Source organism: Thunnus thynnus, chromosome 18 (assembly GCF_963924715.1).
Source record: "Thunnus thynnus chromosome 18, fThuThy2.1, whole genome shotgun sequence".
NCBI classification, from domain to species: Eukaryota; Metazoa; Chordata; class Actinopteri; order Scombriformes; family Scombridae; genus Thunnus; species Thunnus thynnus.
The window spans coordinates 5,686,466-5,704,536 of record NC_089534.1 but is presented as its reverse complement, the minus strand read 5'-3'; the positions used below and the strand labels follow the sequence as shown (position 1 = coordinate 5,704,536).

General features: G+C 39.5%; 1 protein-coding gene across 4 annotated transcripts in view; it reads left to right on the top strand.

The window, feature by feature from the left end:
- Positions 1-18,071, top strand: part of col12a1b (collagen, type XII, alpha 1b) — a 152,343-nt gene that overhangs the window by 114,612 nt on the left and 19,660 nt on the right. For all 4 annotated transcript variants that reach the window (XM_067572009.1, XM_067572007.1, XM_067572006.1 and 1 more), the window contains 7 exons: positions 82-246; positions 357-395; positions 551-689; positions 3,381-3,523; positions 5,928-6,037; positions 12,662-12,820; positions 14,396-14,473. In XM_067572009.1, coding sequence (XP_067428110.1) covers positions 82-246; positions 357-395; positions 551-689; positions 3,381-3,523; positions 5,928-6,037; positions 12,662-12,820; positions 14,396-14,473 — 833 coding nt within the window. The remainder of the gene's footprint in view (positions 1-81; positions 247-356; positions 396-550; positions 690-3,380; positions 3,524-5,927; positions 6,038-12,661; positions 12,821-14,395; positions 14,474-18,071) is intronic.

Below are 18,071 nucleotides of genomic sequence, written 5' to 3'. Positions count from 1 at the left end.
GCACAAATCATACCAGTAAACTACTACAGTATGTTACCACCGATGTGATTTTGTTCTGACGTTATACATTTATATCTTCAGGTTACAGCGTTTTCGCCATCGGTGTTGCCGACGTGGATTTTGTTGAGTTGCAGAGGATTGGTAGCAAGCCCACCGACAGACACGTGTTTGTCGTGGACGACTTTGACGCTTTTGACACCATCAAGGAAAACCTGATCACCTTCATTTGTGAAACAGCAACCTCGTGTAAGTTCACACAAGTTTTCCTGCAATCAATAACCAGAAAACTGTTCTGGTTTTTGTTGGCTGGTGATTTTGTGGTGAAAAGTCATAATTTTTCTTTCTTTTTTCCACAGCCTGTCCCCTGATTTTCCTGAATGGATTTACTTCACCTGGTTAGTACAAACAATGACTTATGAGTTTTGGCGAAACACTGACATTCATCATTTTCCAAGAACTGTCATCACTGCTGTCCTTTAAATTTATCCTCAACTCCTCAGTCAGATGTCTCATTTAAACAGAAAACTCCTGATTTGTTGTTGTGTCACAGGCTTCAGGATGCTCGAGGCGTTCAACCTGACAGAGAAGACCTACAGTTACAGTCAAGGTGTCTCCATGGAGCCCGGTTCCTTCAACAGCTACACGGCATACAGACTCCACAAAAACGCCTTCCTGAGTCAGCCCTCAGTGTGAGTGAAATTATTTTTATGTTTTGTTTGTAGTTTGGGGAAGTTTCTTTTTTTTGTTCAGCCTATTCCTGGATGAGGTAAAGAAGAACATTTAGATTTAAGGCTTAAGACTAAAATAACCTTATGAGGACAAACACCTCAGCGGGTGGATCCAAAGAACTTCTGGTTTGGTGTTTGCTAAGTTTCTCAAACTTAAATGTGAAGCAGAAAAGTGCAGTAAGAATCAAATATATGTTATAGCAGTTCCTTTCTTTTAATTATTAGCATGGTGATTGATGACCCTGGAGGGTTAGCATGCTAGCTAGTTTATCTAGACAGAGAGTCAAAGTCCTGCCTGACTTTCTGTGTCTTTCATCGGTAATTTGAAAAAGTTAAAGCTTTGTACTGCGTATGAAATCGAACCATGTCTAAAATTTGCTTTGCGTTTTGTCTGAGCACACAGTTAGGCCCGGCCCCTCGAGTTATAGCTCAAACAATGAGGTTTTTCTCCCTCCAGGGCCACTCAAACAAAGGAGCCTTCAAGTTATAACAGGTGTCTGTTACATTCATGAGAAGAGACCATTTCAATGATACATTGATTTATTCATTATTATGTTGTCCGCCATTTTCTTGTCCCTCAAACTCAATCACCATATTGTAGGAGAACAATGCAAAGTCTGTTTTGCAGTCACCCAGCAACAGTGTTTAGCCAGTTAAATGCCAAACATGTTGCGTTCTTGACCTTCTCCGAGACGAGTTTGTACAGTTAAATCAGCTCCACAGGGAGAAAGATTCACAGCTGAACACAACCAGCATCTTCTCCTGAAGCTTCCCGGTGTCAGAGCTGATTAGTTGTCATTGTTTATCCCTTGAACACTTCCAAGTTGTTCATGTCAGAACCATGAAGCGTCCTGCACAGCTGTGTCCAGACCATTTGAGCTCACTCTTTTTAGAAACTGGGTCAGTGGATTTACGATGCTGTGTGAGGTCAGACAGGACTGGCTGAGCTGCAGGTCATGACGGAGCGCAGCCTGCTTTTAAAACCGTGTTTCAGTTCATTCTGACGCGGCTTCATACAACAAGCCTCCGTTGGGCCGCCGAGTGCAAAAAACCAACCACAAATTAGATCGTTAATACTGGCTGACACCCAACAGAGGCGTCCCTCATCCAGAATCTCACATGCAACACCAAAGTGGTGGAAAACAGCTCTGAGTTCTGACTGTTTACCAAGTCTTGACTTTCCAAAACGTGTAGTGACATCAGAGGGACAAATGGAAAACATCCTGCTTTGAAGCAACGGTGGAAAAAGACTTTAAATCCTTTACTTTTGTAGAAGTAGACATACCGCAATAAAAAGCACTTCATTACCAGACAATTTTATTTTAACAACAGTAATCAAGTATTATCAGTAAAGTGTGATGTAGTTTGAAAGTAACAATACTCATTATTGATGTATTGTTGTGTTAACGATATCTTATTGACGTAGAACTTCTGATTTGTGCTTCAACATTGAGTTTCAGCTGCTCAGACACCAGTTCCCTCATGACCCTGGAATCAGCGTTTGAGAAACAAGCTCACCATAACGTCCATTTAGTGGCTGTTCTGGAGCTTTCAATAATATCCCAAGATCTTCATTTTTTTCCTTCTTCTTGTCATATTCAATGGAAATTTAACTTCTTTTAAGCCAACATGAAATCAAAAATTAAAAAGAAACCTCTGCAATTCCATGACAGCTCCATCTGCTGAAGAAGATAATGTGATATGGTCAAAAGCTACTTAATGAATCTTGTGGTCAAAAGGTTTTCTCATTAGATGTGTTTTTATTGGCCAGACAGATTTCTAACACACAAAAACATCATATTTTTATTCTGGAATCCGACAGAATAAAACTATGATGCATCATCACAGCGCAACAGTTCTGGACTCTGCAAGACTTTATAAATATGTTTATTACAATTTAAAGGTATTTTTTCTTTATCTTGCCACAGTTTCTCAGTTTCAAACTTGGTCTGAAAGGGCCTCAACTTCACATTAGACAACTTAAACCAATTGACAGACTTTCAATTTATAGATTAAAATATAAAAAAACAACATCAATGGCTCCATGTTTCACAGAACCACCTTTCACAGTGAACAATACGCTTTAGCATTAGCATCCAAGTCCACTAAATACTCTTCTATTATGTAACACTACTTTTTTTTAGCAAGTTTTTACTATTATTGTTATTATTTTGGGGGAAACATAGGGAACAACATGCAACAAATGACTCAGATGCGAAACAGTGAAGTTGTGGTTCATGGTCGGCACTTTAACCCCTTGGCCACCAAGGCGGCCTAATTTTTATCTAACTTCATACTGGACAATAAAAATCACACAGTGTGACATACAGATCGATGACAAATTACAAAAAGTCATATATTTTCCCTTATGTGGTGTATAGAAGCAGCCACATTTGTTGGTTTTTGCTTTGTCACCTTAAATATACAGTACATTTCACCTCTCCTCTTACTTCTGGTTTAATTTCTTCCTCATGCGTTTTCATTTGACACAAGGTCTTGCATTTCTAAGCCTGACCATGGATCCTCAATCTCTGTAGTTGTGTACTGATGCAGGAATTTAAGTTATTCTTAACCTGCCTTAACCTACCTGAGAGCAACAGGTAATATTTATAGTAAATCTAACATGTCTTCTTTTTTTTGTTCCGGGAACAGAGATATCCACCCTGTTGGTCTTCCCCACGCCTACACCATCATCCTGATGCTCCGCCTCCTGCCCGACACGCCCAAGGACTCCTTCGACATCTGGCAGGTGTCAACCAAAGATCACAAGCCGGAGACCGGCGTCACGATTGACAGTAAATATCATCCTCTATTCTTATCCACTGATGTTGGTGTCGGGGGGGGAGAGGGGTGAATATTTATAGGAAGAAGGCATGAAAACACAGAGAAATGGAAATGTGTGAGGGGATGTCGAGCAGCTGTGCCTCATTGTGTCGTAGCTTTTCATGAAAGGAGTTGAGTGGGGTGTAATGAGCTGGCTTTGCCCTCCGGCTGCTTTGGTCTCAGTTGATAACCACGCCGACTGCTTTTACCACAAGAATCTCATGTCCTCAGCCAAGCTCAGCTGGCTCTCGTAAAGCCTCAGTTTCAGTCTGTCAGCAGAAATCCTACAGCGATGATCGCTTGTTCTGGTTCTTGGACGACACTGAGGTTCAGATCATCTACAGAAAGAAACTCTGCACCATTAAAGATGGGAACTAGGGCAGCACGATATAATTATTAATGACTTTCTTTGTATAGCACATTTCATAAAACAGCTACAAAGTGCTTTAAGAAAAGACACGAGATTATGCCGTAAAAAGTAAAACCAGATAAATGACATAAAATTAATACGCTAAATAATATATTATTGTCCAGAAGTTTTAAAATCACACAAATCAGTTACAGTAAAAGCCAGTTTTAAAAGACGTGTTGTCAGTGGACATTTAAAAGAAAATACAAAAGTAGCTGTGCAGATTGTAAACGCCAATTCATTCACCAGTTTAGGTGCCAGAACAGCAAATTCACAGTCACCCTTGGATGCAAGTCTAGACTCAGGAACTGCGGGAAGAGCTTTTTCTGCCGAGTTAAGTGTGCGCCCTCATACGTATGGGCTTAGCATATCAGAGATGTACCATGAAGCTATTTCCATCCATTTAAAGGTTTGTAAGTAATTAATATAATTTTGTATTCTGGATGTAATGGGAAGACAGTGAAGGGATGCTAAAATTGGTGTAATATGTTCTCTTCTGGTTCAGTTAAAAGCTCAGCAGCTGTGTTTTGGACTAATTGTAGATGATTTTGTGCAGAATATAGAGAATTACAGTAAACGTGTTGAAATAAAGGCATTGATAACTTTCTCAAGGTCAACAGACAGAAATGGTTCAACTGTAGAGCTGCTTCTCAACTGATTAAAAACAAGACTGAATGACCTCTTGTACTTAGTTTTCAAAGTTCAGATCTGAATCAGAAATAACTCCCAAATTTCTGGTCGACTGCTTGGTATCGGTTGGCATGAAGTCATGTTTTCCATTCATTTAGTCGGGCTGCATGAGGCACACATATAATTATCTTGGTGTTATCCCTCTTAAGCTCTAGGAAATTTGCCATCCAATTAATATCATCAAAACAGTCTTGTAGAGCAACAAAACTACAAGAATAAGTAGGGTAGACAGGAAGATATAATTGCATATCATCTGCATAACAATGAAACAATAAGTTGCATGTAAATTGACAAAAAAAATAGGGCCCAGAATCAACCCACGATGTATTTAGGATAAATATTAGAATATTAACAAGAATTTGACACTTTTCACATGTGTAAAACAAAAACTTCAACTACACATTGTGTTAGTTTTTAAAGTTTTCCACCTATTTTACAAAGATCCATTAACTCACCATAAGGAGTCCTATTGTGAAAACAGTTGTATAATGTCTGGGTTGTCCCAGCTTGAAGTGGTTGGAGACTACAAATCTTTAACGCTCTGTCACTCTTGATTTATCTCCTGGTTTCAAGTATATAAATTTAAATCCTGCTCACATCAGGTTTATTTGTAGGACGTAGGAAAAAAGAGAACATATCCAACTCCAACTTTTTTTCTCCTTCATTTCATTTGTTGTCCTGCACCTGACCTAAAAAGTATGAGATGTGCACACGCCATCTCTTTGCAATATATCTAACTCACTCACATTATTTAAGGCACCAACTATCCCAAGTTATTTAAACATAAGATTGGTTAAAAGGCAGCAAAGACTTTGTCCTCTCATCATACCTGCTTGCTAGTCAGAGATGCAGGTTTGACATCAATCATCAAACCTCTGAAACAGCTGAAAAAAAAGTGTTTTCGATTAACTTTGTCACCACAATTTGATTTGCGTGCATTTTTTTTCATGAAAACAAGAGAAAACTCATAGCTGAAGCAAATGAATCATGAAAAATGTCCTTAAATTGCAGAAAACTGCCAAAAACTGCATGTACATCAATAGCTCCTGTTTGTTCCTCCCATGCAAACATTATTTTTAGACTTTTGCATTGTTGCCTTTGAGTCACAGATCTTCTTTTTAAGAGCTCAATCCAACCACAACTTTAAATACTTTTATGACTCTTAGCTGAAGCGACTGAGTCACAGAGTCCCTCTTAAGACAGCTTCTTTGAATCTAGACCTGAGTGCTCCTACAAACATTGAGACCAGTATGTAATACATTTCCCTCTCTGCTCAGCCTCAAGCCAGACTGTGTCGTTCTACAACAAAGACGAGCGCGGTGAGATCCAGAAGGTCACATTCGACGACGATAAAGTGAAGAGGATCTTCCATGGAAGCTTCCACAAGGTAAACACAGCATGAGTGGAAACAAAACTGACAAACGTGCTCTATTGCCATTTATTGTGCGGAAAAGATACTCAGACAGCAGACTAAACACACTACAGGGGCATTAAAATCTACGTTTTTTCCAGTTTGGCAGCATTTGTCTGAACATCGCTCAGTCCATATGTGTATTTTGGGGTTTCAGTCATATTTAAGTAGACCAGAACACGTCTGAAAGTCAAATACGTCTTTAATGGCTGGATTATATAACACTTTTTGGTTCTAGGCGTGACTGAGGCATGACACATCCATCAATTCGCTCCACTTTGTTCTTACTGGACGTCCCGAGGTCATACAGACATTGCAGATGCCTCGAATTCCAAATATGTTGTATATTACAGGCAGAGCACCTCACATGCAACTACAGACGTGTTCCTGAAGAGTTATGTCGGCTCACACAAACAGATGGTCCTCTGCAGGTTGTAAAACGCAGGGCTGTGTGATGCTGCAAACCGAGGCTGCGTTTTATTTTTTATTGACTATACGCAGTTCAGACTCTCTTAAGTGACTGATGGAGGTGGCCATCTGCATCTTCTGGATGTTATCAACGTATCAATAGACAATCTGATTCATGTTGAACTAGTTTGGTTTAAATATCCGGGCTGAAGTGGCGTGATGGAGAATAATGCTGCAGATTTTGTAACACCGCGGTTGTGCTGTGTTTGACTTATTGTTAATTAACGTTTTAGTGGTTCTCATTTTATTACGTGATATTTAAGAGTTAAAAGACTCTTCAAAGCCTGTTTGAAAGACAAGGTGCAGGTCCATCAGCAGCCTGCTTTTGCCTCTTATATAAGGATCGTTTTTTCATTTGAGACTTTAGTGTGATTAAGTCGAGTCACAGATATGAGCCGCTTTTTTCTCAAGCCAAAATTTGAAAAGCCCGCCCGCTCATCTGACAACATTGGTTTAGAGGAGATTCCAAGACTCCACAAAGAACCTGCCAGCATGAAAAATGTTTCAGTCTTTGCACGGGAAAAATAGGTTTTTTCCAAAGCGCCAAGTTTGGATTGTATTTTAGAGCTTAAACAATAAGCCGATTATTGATAAGTCAACAGAAAAATGATCCTTTTCATCGAGTAATCATTTCAGTCATTTATCAAGCAAAAAATAGAGGAAATTCTCTGGTTGCAGCTTCTCCTTTGTGAGGATTTGCTGCTTTTCTCTGTTTTTATATCACTGTAAAGGCAGACAAAACATGACAGTTGAAGATAAAACTTCACTATTTTTTGACATTTCATAGACTAAAGGATTAATCAACTGCAAAAATAATCTTCAGATGAATCAATCATGAATATTATTGTAAATTGCAGCCCTATTTCATTCACATCTTGAGGTACAACAGTGGCTCATACAGTATATGTGACTTAAGTGTAATTGTAAGTAAATAAATTTAATCATTACATTAGATTTTTTGAGCAGTATGGCCAACATGGCAGTTATGTTGCACTACTGCAAGAAGCACACACTGTGGCTTGTGCAGCGGCTATGAAACAAGCTGTCTTTTCTTACTTTCTTTCTTTTCTTTGGCCCGATGCGATTAAGACAGATTTCCGTGGAAGACAGAAACTCTGCAGTGAAACTTTGGCTTCAATCTCATTAACTCCACTATAACACCGGCGTCCACTAGTCGGCCCTATGTTCCTTTCTTATGTTTTTTGCTGTAATCAGGAAGATTTCGTGTTTACAAAAATAAGAGGTCTCCAAATGTCCTTTCTGGAAACCCGCCTGGAACTTTTCATGAATAAAACGCTTTAGGATTGTCATACTTTGTGCTTTGGCCTCATACTGACCTCAGCCTTTACAGACAAAGACACAGGCAGTTAATTAGACTGGAAAAAAAAACATTTTTTATTTTAGGTAGACAACATTTTGCAACATTTTCCATATCATGTCAAGTGTTTTCGACGCTTTCACATGAAACTTTGGGAGGCGTCCTGTCTGAAAAGACCTTATTTATATAATCACTGTGGTTAAAGAGCGACAGAAATTTTCATTTCTGTATTTAATTTGGGTCATTTCAGACGTTTTTGCTCCAAAATAGGTAGTGGAGTAGAAGAGGTTAAGGACAGTTTCTGAGCAGAGGGAATATGTTTTATACTGTAGTGGAAGTCAGAGCTGCAGTGCTGATAGCGACACTCATTTACAACACAGTCTGCCGGGGGAAGACAGCCATGCAACAATATCATAAAGTTTCACAAGGATCCATAAGTTCTTCAAAAAATGGGGGAGACTGTTAAAAAATGCACTGCAGTCCCTGCTGGCGTGCTCTCCTGGAAAATATTGGGTCACTGCTATTGCTATTAAACAATTACATCAGAGAGGCTGAGGAGCGCCAGCAGGGGGGTGGGGCTTCTCCCACATCCATCTCGCGTTACAGTCTGCCCTCTCCCCTCTCGGCTCAGGAGTTTTGGAAGGCAGGCGCTCGGTCTTGCCTCCTTTTGCCTCTGGTAGCCGACCGCAGGGGAATTCTTGCTGCTCTGTGGTTTTACCTCCCAGCATGCCTCTGTGCGCTGCGTCTGCTGCAGGGCGCGAACTGCTGAGCTCAGGCCAAGACGTCAGCGTCTGCACGGAGGCTTTTAAAGCCTGCCTCTCGTTGAACAATTTGTGATAATAGAGGAGACTGTCAGTGATTTAGATTACCTGCTGTACTGTGTGACAGCTGCCCTCTGATAACACTGCTCCTCTGGGCTGTTTCACCCATAATTTACTCTTGTGTCTTTTTCTTCCGCACCTTCTCTCCTCCCTCAGGCGGAGGGAAATTGAGACATTTGTAGAATCTAAAGAGGGACATTTGAGTAGATTCTCTTGACATGAAAATGACAATTTTGTAGAATCCAGATGGGATTCAAATTCATCCAGACAGCTCAAAGTACAGTTGAAGCTTTTTCAGGAGGAGTTTTTACTCTGACATGTTTGTTTCAGATGTGATGAAATCTTGGGACCTTCAAATAATCTGACTTGATGATCTGTAAAATAACTGAAAAGAGAAAGTGATGCAGAATTTATCCCTGAGGGTGAAATTCTTCTTTTTCTGCCTCCTGACTCCCTCCACAGGGAGGTCAGAGGTCAGGCTCGGCTGTAAACCTGCTAGCTGCCAGGATTTCAGTGTCTTGCTCAAGGGCACCTTTGCAGGATGGACACATGCAAGTCATGGGGGAGGAACCTCTGTTGCTGAACTCCCCTTTAGTCCCTGAAATAATAAAAATAACTGAACCAAAGAATCAGCAACTTCAGGATTTAAAAGCTTGTCAGTTGTAGAACTAGTGAACCCTCGCAGCTCAACGGAGCGTCGCGAACTTGCTGTCAGAGCGTCCGCCGATGATTTAGAAAGTCTGCTTAAACCTAACCGTAGCGTCCCCCGTGAGACTGATGTTTGGATTTGTTGTTGTTATAGATTCGTAAAGACGTCAGCGTCTGCCACATCACCACGTCTGACTCCGCTAATCCCTTTCCCTTCGCAGCGTTTCACCAACCGGCTAGCTCAGCAGCGGATGGATCTCTGAAATCCTCCCTCAGATGTGCTTAATAGCACAGATCAGTCAAACAGTCAGATCTGTTGTGGATACCTGAAGGGTTTCCGAGCGTCTCGCTGGTCTGATGGGACTGAACAGGGATTATGTGAGTGAGTGAAGATCCTCCCTAACCCATGGCTGGATGATCTCTGCGCCAATAGCAGAGAAATAGATTAACAGTCCTGCCAGTAACTGTGTTTTCTGCTGAGATACACACAAAAAAAAAAAAAACAGCGAAAAACAAACATAGGAAATAAAAAAATGCTCTGATTAATGGAAACATTTTGGAGACATTTGATCAAACAGGGGAAGGAAATATGCTCGGAGCAAGTCTGACAATTAATAAAAACTCCGAGTAATTTATAGTAGTTTGAAGGTAAATGTGAAAAAGGAAAGACAGCACTGACGGACAAGAGATAAAGATTGTGAGAGTTGAAATCTACCTGACCACAGTTACTGAAAGACAAGAAACAGAAAGTCTACAATGTTGAATGAAATTAGATTTTTATGCATATTTAATTTGTTTTTCTTCTGTCAAAATATTCATAATTTTAAAAAAAGCTGTAAACCAGAATTTCACTACATTAAAATAACCACTGTGGCAAGTTTTACTGTAACTTAACGCTCTGTTTGAACAAGTAAAAACTCTTTCAGATGCTTTCCATCATAAATACCTGCAGTTTATTGCTACAAAACAGTCAGATCTTAAAAAATATTGGTAGGTTAATTCAGCTTTAGACCTTCAACTCTCTGGAGTGGCATTGATTTTTCTTTATTTGTATCCAGGACAGAGGAAAAATAGTTGTACCATAGCGTCACCTTGTCCTCTGTGTGTGAAGAATAGATTCAGAGAGAGACAAACTAGCACAGCGGAGAAAGAAAGTGTCAAACTTTGTCCCACTGACCTGAGGTCGAAGGAAACTTTCCCTCTGCAGCGAGGATGAGTACGACCTCAGCACACATGACCATTTTCATCTCTACTCCTGTAAACATCCTTCTGTAACAGCCTGTTGTTCAAACGGTGCTTCCAGACGTCAGTATGAATGGTTAAAGGTGCATTCCTGAAGAGCCTATAAAACACAAGTTGTAATCAAGTTCATTTTTTATTAGAATCAAGGATGTGAGAGAAAGTTCAGTCACTCTCATTTTCTTTGTTTTACTAGTTGTGTCTTGTTCACACACACAGAAGTTCAAGTTGACATGTGACATTTTGATCAAATCAAGATCCAATGAAAGGCTCCTGAAGCTGGAAGAACAGCCTGCACTTGTTAAAAATGAATGAAATTCTGTATTCAGCAGTCTAAATGAAAGTATTTTATCTGTGCTGTCTTTATTTTGGCAGATTTGATACCAGTAATAGTTGATCTTATCCACAAGAATGAAATCAATACATCAGTTTGCTGTTTTTTATGACTTAATTCCCAGTTACAGGAACAGTGTATCAGAGTTTCCTCAGAGGATTTTCCAGCATGACAGGAATAAAAATCAGAGTGAGACGCTGAATACTTTCACTTTTGGTGATTTTTTTTTTGGCCTAAAATTATTGGCAGCATGACTGTAACCATATCAGTGTTGTTACTGGCTATCAAAACTCATATCTCAAACTCTATTGTCTACAGATGAGTATATCCTGTTGTGACCGACATACTTAACCTTCACCAGTACCTGCTGACTTACTGAAAGCTGCTTAGCATTAGATAAATGCCTGAAATCTAAAGTGAAAATGGAAACACCCCCTGAAGGCCTCCTTGGACGTCTCAGTGTTTCCGAGAGCAGCGTCTGCTGTCGGCGGTCTGTTGAACATGCCTCTGCATTTCCGTGGACACCGACTGACCACAAGCAGCGAGTCGTGGCTTTGTAAAGTCAACGTTTTCCCTCTTTACAGCTGGACTCGAGGGCCTCCGAGGGGCCGGCTTTGAGGAAAAGTTGTTGTAAAGGCAGCGCTCATGGCTTACCGCAAAATGACATCATGAGGAGATGTGGCGAGGGAGATCTGAGCGAGGCGAAATGCGCTGTGGTGTTGTGTGTACAACAGAAACAAATCCGCTGCTGCCTCAGTTATTTTACAGTTGATGCTTTGCCTTAAACGTGTCTTACAATGAAGTGGAAGGAACGGAATTTGGGGCGATTTAGCTTCCAAAATGTGATGTGTTTCCAGCTAAAACCGGGTGTTTTTGGGGGAAACTGAGGAATCTATGAGATGTGGTTAAGCTAAACAGAACCTTCAAAAGTCTTCTGGTTGGAATTTTTTACATCAAACTACTGGCATGTCATGAAGTAACCACTTTAAAATGCCCTGTTTTCCGGAAAATTAAATCAATGGTCATAAAAATTGTAGTTTTTAGGGCATTTGGCATCTTAAATAGGTGCAACAACATGGAAAATGACCTAAGAAAGTAAACAAGATTGAATTCCCTGATCACTTATACATGCAGGGAAGAAACAGGAAGGAGTTATTCATGAGGTCACAGCTCCATTAACCTGACGCGCCAGATGGTTTGTTACACAGAACCATCTGAGAAGTCGTCCTTGGAAACTGTTTGGAAAAGGGCAAGCACTTTCAAAATAGATTGGATTCAAAGGTGATTGGATGGACCGTCTGTCTATCACCGCTTTACCTTGTGAGGTCACATGAGAATCCTCATTGGACGCTGATTGGTCCGAACCACCAATGGCATAACTGGAAGCCTGACTGATCTCATAACAGCTCACATGAACATCTATACAATCCATCATTTGATCCAAACTTTAATTTCCTACTTTCTATAGCAGTGTTGTCAATCCTGAATGAATGAATGAATGAATGAATGAATGAATGAATGAATGAATGGGTGGATGGATGGAAAGGAAGTGCTGGTTTTCCCTCTGTGTGAGCAGCTCTTACATTCCAGCAGTTTTTCAATAAACAGGACTACAGCAGAGACAAGCGAGCACGTCCACCCCAAGCTCAGGCTCCACCGCCAGACTCGGCATGACCTAATAATTTGCAGGCCATCAGGATAAAAACCAGACACAAGACTTGGTCGTAGAACAAAGAATGTGCCAATAAAATCTATTCTCTTTTCCTCTGAAGCTCCATATCCTGGTTTCATCCACCGCCGTCAAACTCAACATCGATTGCCAAGAAGTGGCTGAGAAGGAGATCAAGGCCGCAGGAAACACATCCAGCGATGGCTACCAGGTTCTGGGCAAGATGTCCAAGTCCATCGGCTCCAAGGGAGAATCAGCGACTGTAAGTGAACTCTGATCCTGCGGCGTTTACACAAACATGGGAGGGGGGAGGGGAGGAAAGATGAAACTATGAATGGACAAAGATTTAAACTGTATTTAACTTGCATGTAGACTTGGTCATTTTAGTATTTGAATGTTGTGTTATTGTCTCAAGCAGGATAATGTTTGGCAGTTGGGAAATATTACAAAAACCCAACAACAAGAAGAAGAATACCCAACAACAGTAACATGAAATGAAAAGGAAAAATCTTTCAACTGAGCAAAACCACAAGAGCTGAACCATTGTAGTGTAGTAATTGCATTGGCTCAACATCCAGTAGGGAGGAATATCATTCAAAAAATTATGTTAATACACTATTCATCATCCAGTTCATCACTGCCTCAAGGGAACAAATTTTTAGATTTATTTTTGAGATTTAGTAGCTTAATTTCTTACAGAATGTACTGTCAACACTAACAAAAGACATTAACATGGAGTCTACAGCGTTAGCCAGGAGCTACTATTGCTGGACATGATGAGACGCCATAAACACACAATTTTCATTTGTATCGTCTCGCATTAGATCACAAAACCAGAAAGCTCATAGTGACGGAGGTTCTTGAACGATATTTATAGATATAGTTAATAACTTGACGTGTGCGTCTACCTGAACGCTCCAGAAACACTACAAAAGAAATACTGCCAGTGTGGTTTGTCCTGAAGTCATTAGCCTGTTGTCAAAGCATCATGGGAGCTGTAATTCTTTAAGGCTAGCAAAATAATAATTGTTTTAAGATCAGATAAAATCAAGAGGTGTTTAAATGTTAATGTCCAAATAACCCAATCAGCTCAATATGACACATTTCACCTTTTCAGAAGCTATACTATCTATTTACCTCTTGTTTTAGTCTAGTGATAAAACCATTAAAATATTCATTTGTGACATTTAGATCTACAACGATTAGTCGATTAATCGATTAGTCGATAGACAGAAAATCAACTGGCAACTAATTTGATAATCAAATCCTCCTTTTGGTCAATTTTTAAGCAAAAATGCCAAATATTTGCTGGTTGCAGCTTCTCAAAAGTGATAATTTGAGGCTTGTCTTTATTATACATGATAGTAAACTGAGTATCTTAATATAGTATGGATTTTGGGCTATTTTCTTACATTTTATAGACAAAACAATTCATACATACCTGAACATGTATGATAAGAATTTGGCAGTAAGTGTAAAAATTAAGAATTGTATTTGTATGTAGAAAAATCTTTATTAATTCAAGTTATATTCTATAAAGATACATTTTATGTTTATGTTGCAGTGCTACCAAACTCTGAGCTGCTCTAACAGAATCAGGGACTGTATTTGATTGAAATGGACATATCTTGCAGTGGATCCGTACTGTATGTTAGGTCGTCCACATGGCTGCAATATGAGACGTTTCCTTTCTTGTCGGAGCTGATGGGACTCGGCTGTGCTGCATTCTCTGCTGTTTTTCTATTTGTCTTCTGGGAGCTGTGAAGGGCGTATCAGAGACACATGTACCACAACACCATTTCCATGTTTTGGTTTTTTTTTCCCCCTCTCTCTACAGTTCCAGCTCCAGATGTTTGATATTGTCTGCAGCTTGGCCTGGACCAGCAGGGACAGATGTTGTGACCTCCCGTCTATGGTAAGGGAACCCCCCCCAACCTCCACCTCAAGGCCTTTTAACATCACATACATTACTGTACAACCTCTGAAAGGCACCTCTAGATTATTTCTGCATGGAAAACACATAGACAGCAGGTCAAAAATAGGTCCAAAATTGGCTGTAGTTTGCACGTTAGCATCCAAATAATCAACTTCTGTGAGGAGCATCTCCTCATTTGGAAAACCCCAGTGGAGTTTTTTGGCCTGTAGACTAAAGATTTTCCTCCCTGATATCATTTTGAACGCTTTCCTAAACAAAAAAATCTAAATTATTGGCAAAATAAAGCAAGAGTTTGTGGACTGTCATAGCCTGATTAGACATATGCTTTCAATGCACGTCTTGTTTTGTAACCTGCAAATAAATAAAACGCCGATCCCATCGCTTGTGGCCATAGTTAGATCATCTTGATATGTGAGGCAGATTGGAAAAACAAGGCAAATTTGATTTTATACACACAGTCCTGAGATTATTTCTGTCCGAGAAGCTCTAAATCAAAACTCTGCATGTGTGTAAGTGCGGATTTTGTTTGTTTTTACCCCTGCGGTACACCTTTTGGGGTGTTCACCGATCATCTTCTTGCATAAAACTGTCAGGCCACCTGGTTTTCCTCAAACTCTTTCGTAAAGAAAGCGTGCAGCCTCGCAGACGATGCAAACATTTAGCTGCAGTTTAAAAAGCGGAAGTAATAATAGCCTCCTGACAGATGAGCTCTCAGCAATCAGAGAGAGTGTGTGTGTCCTTGACTTTGTTAGAGTTGTTTCTTTAGAAGCAGATCAAAGCACAGGACTGGAAGTATAATCAGAATCAGAACTGGCTTAAAAATTGCACAGAAGAATAAACATATATTATATGCAGCTGATACATCTGATGAAAGAGCGTGAGATATAGTACAAAACACAGAATCACTTTCAGAGCACAGAAGAGCATCTGGGTTCATCCAGTTGACAGTAGTGTGTATTTACTGTATAAAGATTTTACTCATAAACTACATCACTAAGATCTGGAAATGACTCTGGTAGACATGAGGTGCACAAGCTGTCCAATAAATTCAGTTAAACCAAATTATTTAGATCTCTGAAATGAAAATAAAGGCAAATATAAAGCATATCTGATGTAAATGGCTTTTAATCTGCTCTACTATCTGTAGTTATGAGCTGTTATGATTATAACTGACGGATTACGACAGTGTAAGTACCCATTGTACTGTTGATTCAAACATGAACTCTTGTGAAAAACAATTCCAAGGCTAAAAAAGAGAGGAACATTTGTTTTTTTTGAGTGGTTAAATATTTGGGCATCTGCAGCAGCTACATTATGAGATTTTTTTTTTTTTTAAATGCAACACACAGCGCAGGCTGTTGTTTAGTGGCTGGACTTTCTCAATCTGATGCTTTCTCACTTCAGTCCCAGCTGAGATCTCCCGGGGACATTGTAACAAGACAAGAAAAGCTTTGTCTGAGAGCAGCACGTCTGCAATTTAGACTTCTAAAACATATTGAAAGGATTCAACTCTCCTGGATTATTATCTCAATTGCTGCGTTTCAGAGAACAGCTGCTTGATTGGGCTTTTTTTTTTTAACATTATTGAACGAACCAAATTGAGGCAATCAGTATGGACCCATACAGCGAGAGTTTGATGAGTTTAATTAGTTTCATTAAAGATGCTAAATATCAAATTAAGTTTGTTTGTTTTTGTTGTAACCAAAACAGAATATATAAAAACTAAACATGGCCTGTTAAAACGGGCAGTCAAACCCCCGTCGAGAAAAGAGCTACGTGTAAAAGCGAGGCGATCTAACTTCAAAGCAGGCTGAAGTAGTGGTGAGTTCACAAATGGATCCAAACACGAGCTAAACGTGGAGCTTAATTTCTTCACTTTGGTTCCCAGCTGCTCTTTGGGCTGCACCAATATGACAAATGTGATTTAATCTGGAGTAAAAAGCCAGCCAAAGAACATTAATGATACTTTATAACTACTAATTACAACAGACGGACTGGAATAAAGTTGAACATAAATCACAAAGCTTTGCAAAACCATTTGTAAGATTAATTTATGTTGAAAGAACAGTGCTCTTTTCCTGTTTTAGCAGATGGGTGTAACTAACATGCAGTATAGATGAGGCTCATTGTCATTGTTAATTCATTTTCTTATAAAAAGGTCTGAAAACTTGCTGAAAAATGCTGTCAGGATTTCCCAGAGTGCAAAGTAACATCCAACAAAATCCAAAAATAAAACATTTTTTTAAAGTCTAAAGGAAATTCTCACATTTAAGAAGCGTTAATAGATGTCAGTAATCAATACATAGTGAAAAAATAGAAGTTTTTGGCACATTTTACTGTGTGTTGATAACTAACACATTTATTTGTGATAAATGACTCAAATAGTTGATTGATTGTTAAATCTATTGGCCATACTGTTGGTTGATTTATAGATAATAGAGGTTTGTAGCAGCAGTCACGTTATGAGACTTCAGTCCTTAAAGCTCTAAATCGACCATCTTCAGCCAAGTTTCCATCCAAATTTAAAACCAATTTCCAGAAAATAAGCAAAAGAAAAATGTGAATTTATGCTTGTTTCCATCCACTCCTGTTGCGTGAATATTAGGAGATAAACAGCTGGTGGCGCTAATTCTCCAGTCGGTGCCATTAAACCACCACAGAAGAAGTAGAGGACACAATGAGATGATGTCATTAAAAGAGCAGCAAAGCTCAAATGATGGAAAACCATTTGTTTGTTTCATGCATTCATTTGAGGAAGGTTACAGTTTCCTCATCATTCATCACACGTCTGATGTTTTCATCAAGTCACATGGTTCATGTACGTCATCATTCATTCACTAAGTCTGTAATCAATACACCAACTTTCATACCTCAGCCAAGCATAAAACATTTTTGGCAATATTTACACTTTTCTTTTGAATGTGTGACTCTTCAACTCAGGTTTTTTTTAATGCACAAATTGAAAATGTGTATTAAAAAAAAAACGTGGATGGAAACTTCCTAAATGTCTCACAGCGTAATCTAGGACCATTGTTTCTGATTAACGGTCAAAAGATTTCGTCAACTTTCGTGTGAGACCGGCGAAAATCACACAGTATACAGGGTCTTTTATAGGCTGCAGATCATCTCTTTGTTTGTTTACAGAAAGTATTCTGTTGTAACAAAATCTCAGGAAATGATTTACTGAAGTTAAAGCAGCAGATTAAAGCGACTTGTGGATATGTGACGCGATATTATCCGTTTAACTCAACACAGAATCCACCTCGCCTCGCTAAGAGGCTCTTCCTGCTTGGGTGTCCTTAAATGTCCTCCTTTTCTTCTCTATCCTGGAGGTTGATTCCCAAAATGTTTCCTTGAGGTTTTACTTTCAAAAAAGCTTAATTTCATCGTCTTGCTGAAATCTCCAGACCAGATAATGTGCCCTCTTCTGCTGGAAAATCACCCAGGGTTTTGTCATGTCGCCCACTGATTTGCTTTGGTATTTTCTGTCGGTGGAACGACTCCAGAAGACGTCTCTTCAAGGCATTAGAGATCACAATCTTGGCTCTGCTTTTTGTCTATCTTAAGTCAAAATGTA